Source organism: Taudactylus pleione, unplaced genomic scaffold (genome assembly GCF_031769625.1).
Source record: "Taudactylus pleione unplaced genomic scaffold, aTauple2 ptg000093l, whole genome shotgun sequence".
In the NCBI taxonomy this organism is placed as follows: Eukaryota; Metazoa; Chordata; class Amphibia; order Anura; family Myobatrachidae; genus Taudactylus; species Taudactylus pleione.
This window is the reverse complement of record NW_028284495.1, coordinates 32,204,676-32,217,755: the sequence shown is the minus strand read 5'-3', so window position 1 is coordinate 32,217,755 and position 13,080 is coordinate 32,204,676. Positions and strand designations below refer to the sequence as shown.

The following is a 13,080-nucleotide window of genomic DNA, read 5'->3' as shown; positions in this document are numbered from 1 at the left end:
ACGCCCACTATGTCTTAGCGTGCGATCATACTGTGAATGCAGACACCCACCAGCCTGTCTTAAGACGCCCACTGTCCCATGTCTTGTCCAGGAAGTGTATGCAACCATCGGTGACATCGAGTACCATCGGATGTGATCGCAGCACTTGTGGCTGACCATACCCTACCGTAAGCCCTGCGAGTGATTCAGTGTGACTTTCAACCATGTGACGTGTACTATGTTGCTGCGTTTTAATAATGCACGCCTCTGAAATGGCATTGAGACTCTCAGGCATGCCTGCGTTTGCACCAGCACATCCCGTTTTCATGGACCATACCCTGTCACCACCCACAAACGGCTTGTCCTGTCACTCTAGCTAGCGAGCTGTCTATGTGCAGCAAGCGAACACTTTCCGATCGCATGGATTAGTTCGTGCACGCACACTGCGATGCGTACGCATGTGCAGATTGCAAAAATCTTCTGGATGCGTGCGAACGCAGCCTAGCGAGCGGGTCAGAATCGGCCCCTTGTACAAGGCAATGTCTTTCCTTTTTTGTGTGTGTATTATGCAACTCCTGCTAGTTATTATGGTGCACATTTCTTGAAATGGTACTCTTTATACTCCACAAAATGTTTTTACCAGCTGTCATGTTGCATAGTTAATGTGGCTATGCAAGAAATATGTAAGTATTCCATTTTGTCAGACAACAGCTTGATAAGGCATATTCATGAGGATCACTGCATTAGCTACATGACAGCCTTTCAAAGTACCTATTGTGTCAAGGTCAAGAGACAGATAGCTGAAATAGCGGACTTATCTTTTGCATGGTTTCAGGAAATTTGTTCTGCTTGTCTTTTATATAAATATATACAGTACCCGGAATGAACAGAATCAGTTAGCTGTTTCTCAGGTTAGCATTTTCTCAGAAGACTTCCCTTGTGGATACCTGAAGAGGCTACAATATTTCTCACACATGAGCAATACATTTTCACTAAGATAACGTGAGGAATATCAGTCTGTCTTGTCCTTTTGTCACCCGGTGGTTATACATTGCCTATTTCTCAGTTGCTGAGAAAATTCAATTCCTGTTGGTTACAACCTTTTGCTTGAACTCTTGCAGAATGTGTTGTATATTTTAGCCATTCCCTTTGTTGCATCCTACATCGCTATAAATGGACTGACCAAATAGGTTTACAACAAATGAAGCAAAGAGAAATTCCAAGGAGAGTCACAGCCAGAAATGTTTCAATACATTATTCTAGTTTCCTTCAAGCTAAGAAACTGTATAAATTTTATAGAAGAAAAATGGAAATATGTCCAGGAGGCAAATAACACAGCATGTTTTCATAGTGTAGCTTTTACCTGTTTGATTTACTGATCTGACCACATGTTGCTAGTGTTATACAAATATAAGAGCTATGTGTACTTATATTTCAACTCTGTTCTCGGCTTCACAGAGATGCAGTACGAGTGGGCCATATACATACCATAACGTCATGTAATTAAATTTATTTGAAGTGAATAGTGCAACAAAGTTTCAAAGTGTGCAACTCATATAATTAAATCCAATCAAATTGTAAAATAAGATTGAATGATAAAAGTGTTGGATGGGTTACAAAAGGTTTATGCTTATTTAATGGAATACATGTATACATGGATGTGTGCTAAAATTACTCAATTTACTGCAGTGTTCCACCAAAGTACATGGAAATATTGTAATGTGTGTGCGTGCATTTATTTAAAAAACAAAAAAGCTTTATTCTGAGAACGAAGTATTGTATGAACACAGTAATATTTGGAAATATTTACATATTTCTCTAAATAAATCAAATATTCTATATTACTTTATGTTTTACAAAACATCATGTTATATATAATTAATATATATATATATATACAAAGTTGCTTTTTTTAATACTTTAACAATTTTGGGAGCTCTTTGTTTTATTGAGCTGGTAACCTGGGTCATATAAGTGTACAACTACAGTTACCAGCCCAGAGAAGTAATATGTTAACTCTTATCATTCTGTGTCTGTATCACTGTGGCATTTTTTTTTTGTTATTTTTTAACTTTATTTAAAATTACATGCTACAAAATAAATTCACTATTGCCTTGATAGGGGGAATCAATCATAAATAGGCTCCTGAATTCACTAGCTAAATACATTTAAAAATTTCTAAGAACATTCTATTTTATGTGTAAACTAAGCAATGATATTGGCTATTACTTAGTAAACTAATTGAACTAATTTTTAAGTCCTGAAACAAATGTGTTTGTAGAATTTGTTTTGTCATTAGCTCTCACTTTTGGCACTTCAGTTCAGTCATTCCCCATGCTTTATGTCTAGGTGCCTCAAGATGAATGGAGCGGATATACCCCTAAGAGCAAAGATGAGGAGATTCCGTGTCGACGAATGCGCAGTGGCAGCTATATCAAAGCCATGGGTGATGATGACAGTGGAGACTCTGACACAAACAGCCCTAAGCCATCTCCAAAGATTGCGGCACGAAGAGAGAGCTATCTCAAGGCAACGCAGCCATCACTCACAGAACTCACTACTCTCAAGTAAGACAGTTTTCTACTCTTGATTGTAAGGTATGTCCTGTGGGACAGGAGATGTCTTTTATCAAGAAGAACTGTAATTGGCAGTTTTGCTTTCTGACATAAAGGATGCTGGTTATGTAAGAAGTACTAATGAGCTTCTCCGTACATATAGTTACATGTTATAATGTGTGCGCTGCAACATAAGTCAAGATGGTTTGAACTTCTTGTTATTGAAGGCAAAATTATTTAAAGTCACCTTTAATCAAAGCACTGTACTGATAGTTTATTGTTTGACGAAGCAGTGTATAAAGTACAGAGAAACTATTTACAGTAAGTAATAATGTACTTTTGTGAAGTGATTAAATTGATATCAGAAAGTAACACAATGCAAATAATAATGAAATATATTTACATTGAGTGGCCAAGTTATTATAACCAGCAGGCAATTTTATGCAAAGTAGCTATTACGCATATAATGCTGACATAGGATGTCTGAGTCTGTAGAAGAACGGAAAGGTGAATGTTTGTATCCTTCTGATGGACTTTGAACGTGGACTAATTGTTAACACTCGCAGTAGCAGTGTGACCATTAGCAAAATGGCTGCACTGGTAAATTGTTTGAGGGCCGCCATTATTAATATACCCCACGCAACATACCAACCGTTAGTAGAATCCATGCCTAGAAATATTCAAGCAATAATAAGGGCAAAAAGTAGCTCAACAAGTACCAGTTTTCATAGTCTGGACTGGTGACTGGAACAACATGGCCTGGTACTCTTGTAACAAGGGAACCCGCAAAGTTAAGTCACCTATCATAGTGGACTCTCTTCAGTATGTCCCCTAAACTCGGGACTGACCCACCAGATTCTAGAACATTCACAGACCAAATCTTAATAATAATAATAATAATAATAATAATAATAATAATAATTATTATTATTATTATTATTATTAACATTTGTTCTTGCAACTTTGATTACCTGGTACTGCTGCTAGTGTTGGAGCCCTGTTTAACAATGCATAATCACTCTAGGCATCCATTCCCAAAACCAGCAGTGACATTAAATCAATAGCACCCACATTTAATAATTAGGCCTCCTCCCTGAAATTAAATAATAGCAAACATATTTAGTAAATAGATCTAACCCAATATTAAATGAATACCATTCAGATTTATTAAACAGTTATCCTTCTTTCCCAATTTAGCCCCACATTCAGTAAGAATGCCCAAACCAACTCAGAATTTTATTAACAGTCCCACACCGTAAATGAATAGGTACCAGTATGACATTAACATTAAATAGCCCCCACAAACACAGTAATCTTACCATTAAATGAAAAGCACTACAACCATCAAATTAATAATACTCTTCAGTCCTCCTACTCCTGAGCTGCATACTGTAGGAAGCAAACTCTTCTATGCTGTATGGGGAGGCTGTCACACACAGAGGATTGTAAGGAGAGACAAAAGTAGAGGCTGCCACACGCTGAGGGGGGAGACAGGAAGAGGGGGTGAAGTAAGACAGAGAGAGGGGCTTTTAAACACTTAGGGGAGAATAGGGTTTAGAGGCTGTCACACACAGAGGTGGGTAAGTTTAGATAGAGGGAGATACTGTCACAGGCAGTCACTTTCATTGATAGCAGGTTTGTTGTACTAATAACCTTTGAACATGATTTTTATTGTGATTGATTGACACATTACTACAGACCCATTTTGAAAGGATGTTTACATTTATGCAACCAAGGTATTGCAGGTTTTATATATTTACATTCTATTTGTTAAAAAATATATACTATTTGTTTTTCACTTGAAATTTGCTGGTTTTCAGGTCACATTAAAATGAAAAAAGTCAACGTGATTTATCTTGATTTCAGGCAATTTCAGAGTGTATAAAATTCTCATAACCACTGTATAACCACTTTTTATAACCACTGTCATTGCAGAAACCACACTTAATAATAATTATAACATTTGTTTATACTTAGAGTCCATTGTAATGTACTTAGCTGTAGAATGAAAAACTGAAATTACAGTATATGATTTTTTTGTAATCTTATACAGAAAGAATGCAACCAGACATACGTTTATTTAGGTCAGAGTAGACAAATAATAACAATGTAAAATGACCTTTACAAAGCATATTGCTGTCATTGTATCATCTTTGTTTAGTGTAATTGGTGTATAGTTCTGTACCATGATGTTTGAGGAAGAGCACAGAGCACAAGTATGTTTGAGGAAGGGCATAGTAAATAACATTCTAATAAGTAATTGAATCAGTCAGATGGTTTAACCTAACTATAGTATCAACTATGAGCGCAAGCGGGTCGATTGTGCCCAAGTGCACATGCGCCAGACGGAGACGCCTCCATCATGCGCATACGCGAGACCCGAATAACGACGGCCAGGGTCTCGCACCAAAGGCGGCGTGCTGTCGATGGTGTTTGACAGCACGCCCCCTTTGGTGGGCGTGCCGGGGGCGTGGCTACCCAGACGAAGGCGTTCCCATGGGAACGCCTACCGTCTGGGTCCGGCCCCACTGACATCACTAGTGATGTCAGTGGGAGTGCTTTTGGCTCTGATAGAGCCAAAAGCACTCCTGGGCTTGCGGCAGAGGCCCTACCGCAGGGTCTCGTCGCAAGCACGATGGTCGCGATGGTCATGACCATCGCGACCATCATCATGGCCGCTCGCTATAGCTGTGGGTGGGCACCCACAGCTATGCGAGCGGCCAGGAGGCCGCTCCAAAAAGTAAGAGGGACGGCCCTAATTCAGAGCAAGCGCTCTGAATCAGGGCCTGAGTACCATGTATGGTGACAAGAATGCACACTGAGGCCCTGATTCAGAGCCGGACGCTCTGACAGAGCGCTCGCTCTGAATCAGGGCGTCTTTTTTTTTTATGGAGCGGCCTCCTGGCCGCTCGCATTGCTGTGGGTTGCCAACCACAGCTAATGCGAGCAGCCATGATGATGGTCGCGATGGTCAAGCCATTGCGACCATCGGGCTTGCGATGAGACCCTTGTGGTAGGGTCTCGTGGCCGCAAGCCCCAGAGAGCTTTCGGCTCAAACAGAGCCGAAAGCTCTCCCACTGACATCACTTGTGATGTCAGTGGGGCCGCCCCCAGACGGTAGGCTTTCTCATGGGAACGCCTCCATCTGGGCAGCCACCCTCCCAGCCCGCCCACTAAAGGGGGCGTGCTGTCACTCAACATCGACAGCACGCTCCCTTTGGTGCGAGACCCGGACCATTGGGGCTTACGACGAGATTGTCGTAAGCCCCGGAGAGCTTTCGGCTCTGTCTGAGCTGGAAGCTCTCCACTGACATCACTAGTGATGTCAGTGGGGCCGCCCCCAAACGGTAGGCGTTCTCATGGGAACTCTTCCGTTTGGGCTGCCACCTGCCCGGCCCGCCTTCCAAACGGGGCGAGCTGTCAATCAACATCGACAGCTTCCCCCCTTTGGATCGAGACCCGCTACGACTGGCGCTGTCGGTCGTAGTGGGTCTCACGCATGCGCACAACGGCGATGGCGCCATCGTGCGCATGCTCTGTGGGGGGCCATCGACCCGGTCCGAGCGCATCGGCGCTAACGACCGGGTCTGAATGACCCCCTGAGTACCATGTACAGTCACAAGAATGAACACTGAGTACCATGTATGATGATAACAAGTCTAGATCACACCTGTAACAACAAAAAAATAATATACTAAGGAACATGATATTAGAAGATAATTGCAGAAATGCAAATGAGCAAGATAATATTGAATTTCCTCATTTCCCAGTCCTTGTGATCACCCTTGATTTTGTTCTTTGATTTATTTCTCAAATTCACATACCTCCCAACATCTGTGTGATGGGGATGGGAACTTTGCGCATGCAAAACGGAGACATGGCACCCCAATATTGGATGTGGCCTCACAGAATGAGGAATGACAGTGTGCATTAATCTGGGGGCATGTCCAGCGCTCACTGAGGCATGCACACAGCATCTGTTCACTTGCTGCTGTGCTATGCAGAGCAGCTAGTGAGAAGGAGACCTCCCAACCTTGTCCTCTCCCTCCCCTCCCCCCCGCATGGGACACTGTGATCCATGGGTGGGATGGCGGGAGAGTGCTCGAAAGTGAGACTATCCCATCAAAATCGTAACTGATGGGTGGTCTGCATTCAGTCTCTCTACAAGTCCAGTGGTCTCCATCCTTGAAACATTGGCAGAATATGCCTTTTTCATACCCAATATGCTACAAATACTACTATCCATTGTCACATCATCTCAGCTTAACTACTGTATCCTCCTACTATCCAGCATTTCTGTCACCTACCTACCTATCCCTGCTTTGCCCATCGCCCCATCTGCTACACCACTTTCCAATACACTGCACAGGTACTCCAAAATTCAATTAAAATTAATTAATTTTACCTGCAAAGCCCTTAACCCCAAAATCAAAATTAAATTAATTACCTTTACCTACAAAGCCCTTAACAACATCCCCTTGTTGTATACATCAGATCCCCAGTGGCAACAGCAGGAGGACCGCCTCAGAGAGGAGCAGGGGACCGCGTCCTCCTGTCTCTTTTTTATGGACCACAGTGCGGCAGCCAGTGGTGTACTATAATGAATCAGTCTGACTCATTACTAGCACCTGGTGCCGCCAGTTGCGGGCTCCTTCATGGCAATGGGCCCCGATGCAGTGCATCAGTTGTACTGCCACTAGTTCTGCCCCTGTCCACAGCCTTCAAATCATTGAAAGCTCCCTGAAAGCACATCTTTTTATTAAACCTTATCCTAGGAATGGGTATGTAATGCCGGCTGTTGGGATGCCTCCTGTCCAGGGGCGGAACTAGCGGCGGTGCAGCCGATGCCTTGCACCGGGGCCTGCTGTGGTGCAGGGGCCCATGGCCGCCAGCATCCAACAGCGCCGCTGCCCGCCGACCCGGTCCCCAGTAAGTAAATGGTTGGAACCGGAGCAGGCCCACTTTGGCCGCTCCAGCTCCAACATGAGAGTCTGACACTCACCGCAGCCTGACCCCTTGTAATGACGCGGTGCGCGTGACGTCATGACGTCACGCGCGCAGTGTCATAACAAGGGGCCGGGCTGCTGGAGGGAGAGGATCATGAGGAGCCGCGAGGAAACAAGGTAAGTAAGCCGGCTGCGGTGGTATGGGCTGGGGGGAGCAAGGCTGAGACACGCTGGGGGGGAGGAAGGCTGAGACATGCTGGGGGGGAGGAGGGCTGAGACACGCTGGGGGGGAGGAAGGCTGAGACACGCTGGGGGGGAGGAAGGCTGAGACACGCTGGGGGGGGAGGAAGGCTGAGACACTTTGGCTGTGGGGGAAGAGGCTGACACACTGGGGCTGGGGGAGAGAATGAGGCTGACAAGCTGGGGCTGAGGGAGAGAATGAGGCTGACACGCTGGGGTTGTGGGGTGGAATGAGGCTGACACGCTGGGGCTGGGGGGGAGAATAAGGCTGACACGCTGGGGCTGGGGGGGAGAATGAGGCTGACGCGCTGGGGCTGGGGGGGAGAATGAGGCTGACACGCTGGGGCTGGGGGGGAGAATGAGGCTGACACGCTGGGGGGGGGAGAGTGAGGCTGACACGCTGGGGGGGAGAATGAGGCTGACACGCTGGGGCTGGGGGGGGAATTGAGTCCGACATGCTGGGGCTGGGGGGGGAGAATGAGGCTGACACGCTGGGGCTGGGGAGGGGGGGAGAATTGAGGCCGACATGCTGGGGGTGGGGAGAATTGAGGCTGACACGCTGGAGCTGGGGGGGGGAGAATTGAGGCCGACATGCTGGGGCTGGGGGGGGAGAATTGAGGCTGACACGCTGGGGCTGGGGGGGGGTGAATTGAGGCCGACATGCTGGGGCTGGGGGGAAGGAAGAATGAGGCTGACACACGGGCTGGACGGACAGGATTTAATGACTGGGGGGGCAGTGAGGGGTGGTGAAAAAATGTTGGGGTGCCAGGAATGGATGGGGGGGGGCCAAAGCATATTCTTGCACCTGGGCCCACCACTCTCTAGTTCTGCCACTGCTCCTGTCAGAATACCGACAGCGGCATCCCAATGATTGGTATCCCGACAGTGGTCAGGTAAGTATACTTACCCTTCCCTCCAACTCTAACCCTCCCTTTGTGTAGCCTAACCCTAACTTTCCCCACCCCGCACCATAACCCTCCCTTTAGTGCCTAAACCTAAGTTTTCCCCCCTTCGTTCCTAAACCTAACCCTCCCCAGTGGTGCCTAACCCTAATCCTCCCCCCAAGGGGGTGCCTAACCCTAACACCCCCAAAACCTAACACTAGCCCCGCTATTCTCCCTAAACCTAACCGTCCCGTCCGTGCGGCTAACACTAAGGGCGCCCCGGACTTACCTCGTTCAGGCTGGCATCCTTTGGTGTTCTGGCGTCGGGTTTAAGATAGGCGTCAGCATTTGGATGCCTATCTTAAGTCCCTCGTCGTGATTCCAGTCGGTATTGAGACCAGCGGCAATGCGGCCGTCGGTCTCATAACTACATCCCCTTACCCTGCTCCCACCAACACTATCCATACTAATGCACCCTCACAACTGTCCCAATTTCTACTCTGAGCAATGAGCTTCACGTTTCAATTGTGCCATCAATTAGAATGTAAGAGCTCTTATAGGCAGGACCCTCCATACCCTCTTTTTCATACGCATATTTGTTTGTCTACTTTGTATGTCCCTTTTTCAGCATGGTGATGACTTACAAATCAATAGTAATAATAATAATAATAGAAACATTCATAAATTTAAATATATACAAATGATACAAATAAGTTACTGAGAGGTATTTGCTCGATTGTACACCAGAACAAATCCATTATAAATATTAAGGTACAGCATATATATTGCAATTTCAGTATCCATGGGAATGTATAAACAATGAGCCTATTGTAACCTTTACCTGCAGTAAACTACACAACGATCTTAGGAATCTTTATATAATATACTTGTATGTTTCAGTTTCCATTGTTTAAATGGTCGCTTAGCAGTGAAAATAAACTCCCCCCTCCCTCTCCCCCAAATAAAAGAAAATAAAAAAACTAGTATACTAAATTTTTAGGTTGGGATATTAGATAGTAAACTTCAGTAGAGCAGGAACGATGTGCTTCAATAAAGTTTTTTTTTTTTTGAATATACTTTACAGTCTTTAAAAGATAATTAATAAATAATATATTTTTAATTAAATGCTGTTCATATCTATAGTTTACCCTGCATTGCTCCACATGAAAAGTTCAAGACGAGTCATCGAAGTACTAAATTCAGTTTTAGCAAACAAAAACTAGTTCAGGCGCTAAAATTATAATCAAAAATTTAATGGAAATGATGAACTATTACACAAAAAGCAGCTCCTAAAAGTGACTCTGCAATCACCGCTTGAAACAACTAAATAGTTATAATAATTAATAATATGCAAAAGAGCGCTTATATATAAAATGACACAATTAATAAGAATGTATATAAATCTATAGCAATGTTCATACATTCTACATATAAACAATATTAAAGCCACAGAAAGAATGCAAAGACATGTTATATATAAGCGCTCTTTGGTATAATATATGTATAATATTAATTATTACAACTATTAACTAAACTCAGTTTTGTAATTGTGATATGACATTGTGATGTATGATGTACTGTGGAGATGGGCGAAAACAGGTCAACCCGGTAGATTAGTACATTTACACCACAGCACATCTCATATGTAGAAAACATTTTACAAAGGCTTCTTAATAATCCAAATGAAATCAAGATTATCATTCTAAATACACTGTGATTGTTAAGCTTTGGTAATGGGCTTAATTAGAGAGATCAACATATAATGTCCCATGCTGTGTGCATTCCTATTCTGCCTGCCAAAAATCATATTAATGTTTAATTAGAATCTCTGTAGTGAGCCATTTGTAAGCATGCAAATGGTAGGTATAAGTCAGTGCTGTCTATTACTTTTTAGGTTTATTCCATTGTAGTCATTAAGACGGCGAATTCACTCAGGGACTTTGTCCAGCAAAAATATAATGTACATTATCATGTTGATTATTAAGGGGAAAAGTTGTGCTGCACTAATTCACACATTTTGAATTTCACTTGCCTTGGATTGGATTGAATTGGACAGTCAGGAGCAGCCCCCTGAATTTCAGTGGCTTGGTGCAGTATATACAAATTGGGGGTGGTGTGTGTGGACCAGGGGTGTCCTTCTTAGAGTATCAACTTCAATTACACTTGGCTATTATTTACTTTTCATATTGAATCCTCTTTACGAGCTCTACTTGGTTTAATATGCTTGTGCAATGCCGAACTGAATATGTTCTGGCACTGCAGGATATAATATGATGGGGCTTAGGAAGCTGAACATTATACAGTAGTTTCAGATAGGAATATGGCATACACCAGTGTCAGCTCCAGATGTGGGGCTGCAGCGCAGTCCAAAATTCGAATAGGGGAGCCACACCAACTTCTCCCCCAAACGCTGCCAAACATCGCCGGCCGGGACTCACAGGCAGTTGGTGTGGGTCCCCTATTTGAATTTTGGACTGTGCTGCAGCCCCACCTCTTGAGCTGTCACTGGTATATTCCATAGCTATCAATGACATCATTAGGTATAAAACGGTGATCACTGCTGGGTATGATGCTTGTGTAGTGTGTTCTAAGAATGATGCTAATGGATTGTTGTGTGAAAAATATAAAAGATAAAGACAAAGATGTAGCCACTGTTTAGCATCACCACATCCATCCGTGCATTTAAATGTGAAGATTTTTATCCTTCATCTGCACACTGTTCATCATTCTGATGGTTTCTTCTCTTTAAAGAAATAATGTGCACATATTTTATAAACACCCTCTCCCATTTGTATTTTAAAAGTTAACAGACAATTTTAGTTGGTCTCCCATGTTCCTCTGTCCTGACATGCCCGGATAAATGGAATGATTAATAACCCTACAATACTGATTTAACTCTCCATAACCAGATCTATTTTCATAGATGTCATTGTACTGTGTAATTTTCATTGGGTAAAATAAGTTTTTCATTCTTAAACTACCCAAGAAATATTTTTAACCAGATATATACTCTGGCTTGCCTACCCTCCCAATTTGGCCGGGAGCCTCCCGATTTTCGGGTGCCACTCCCGGCCCCCGGAAAGGCAGGCAAGCCTCCCAGAAGCCACCAACCCTCCCGACCTCCCCCCCAGAATAAACTAGAATCCCCGCAGTAGGGGGCTGGTGACGCGATTTGCGCTGAATCGCTTCATCGTGGCCCCGTCCCTTGCTTCACAATGATGAAAATAATGGAATTGTGATGAGGGCACGGGGCCACGATGACGCGATCGCGTGACCACACCCCCGGCTCCACTCCAATATTGACATAAATGTCCGGACACGCCCCCGCTGTTAGCTGACAATCAGCTCCCTCCCAGAATGAGGGAGCTGATTGTCGGCAAGTATGTATATACTGTAGCTATTTTATTTATTTTTTTCAATTTTTATTCACTTGTTAGCACACATTTAAAGGGAGTCCATTGACAGTCATTAGATGCACAAATGGGTTGATTTTTGAATTACTAAATCAATTATAAAATGGATTTAATAGCAACCACGATAGCAGTCACTGTTATTTCCATGTTAGCATGGACCTATTAGTAATGCCTTCTTTGTGATATCTCAGGGTGTCTCACTGTTCACATGTGAGAGAAAATGAAGGGTTAACTTGGCACTACCATTGATGTAAACAAAATAGAAAGACTTTTCTTATCGGCATTAGCAATAATATACTGCAATATGGGCAGGGTTGCCAATATTCTGGCTGCCCCTTCCGGGAGGGAGCAGCCGAATCAGCATTGCAGGGGTGTGTGGGCGGAATAGGTGGCGTGGCTGGACATGTTTGTGGGTGGAACGGGGGACGTGGCCGCACAATCACGTCATTTTGGCCCCACCCCCGCTACACAGGCTAGATTACCGGCATTGTGAAGCAGGGGGCGGGACCAAAGTGACGCGATTCAGCATGAAACGCGTCATCGACCTCCCCCGCTGCAGGGGGTTTCTCTTAAAACCTCGGGAGAGGGGGCTTGCCTGGCTTTCCAGGGGGCGGCACCCGATTTTCAGGAGGCTCCTGGCCATATCGGGAGGGTAGGCAAGTATGAATATTGGTGAATCTAGCAATTAAAAGCATGGGGAATGTGTTCATATTTTGATCAAATCATTTAAGCTTGCAGCTTGTCGTCAAGGGACCCCAATCTCTGCAAGTTTGTACACTAGCAAAAATGCCTAACACACCATTAAATTGCAGTTAAATGCATTTACATTTCAGGTACGGCACGTAACTACCATTGATGTGCCTAATTTCTCACAGAGTATGGACTGTGATCATGATACCTTTTAGCTGTTTGCCCACCAGGTCCCCAGTTATGTCTTAAATGCATGCATATATTTTGTACATATTTGAACAACGTTTTTGTTATTAATGTGTTGCTACCTGTAATTCATTTTTGCACTAGTACCAGGTCAGCTAAAGAGAGAAAGTTTATTAAAAGCATATTA

The 13,080-nt window shown here is 43.9% G+C and overlaps 1 protein-coding gene across 2 annotated transcripts in view; it reads left to right on the top strand.

The window, feature by feature from the left end:
• DLGAP1 (DLG associated protein 1) overlaps positions 1 to 13,080 on the top strand; it is a 347,903-nt gene that overhangs the window by 22,841 nt on the left and 311,982 nt on the right. For both annotated transcript variants that reach the window (XM_088469647.1, XM_088469645.1), the window contains exon 2: positions 2,329 to 2,546. In XM_088469647.1, the coding sequence (XP_088325773.1) occupies positions 2,329 to 2,546 (218 nt within the window). The remainder of the gene's footprint in view (positions 1 to 2,328; positions 2,547 to 13,080) is intronic.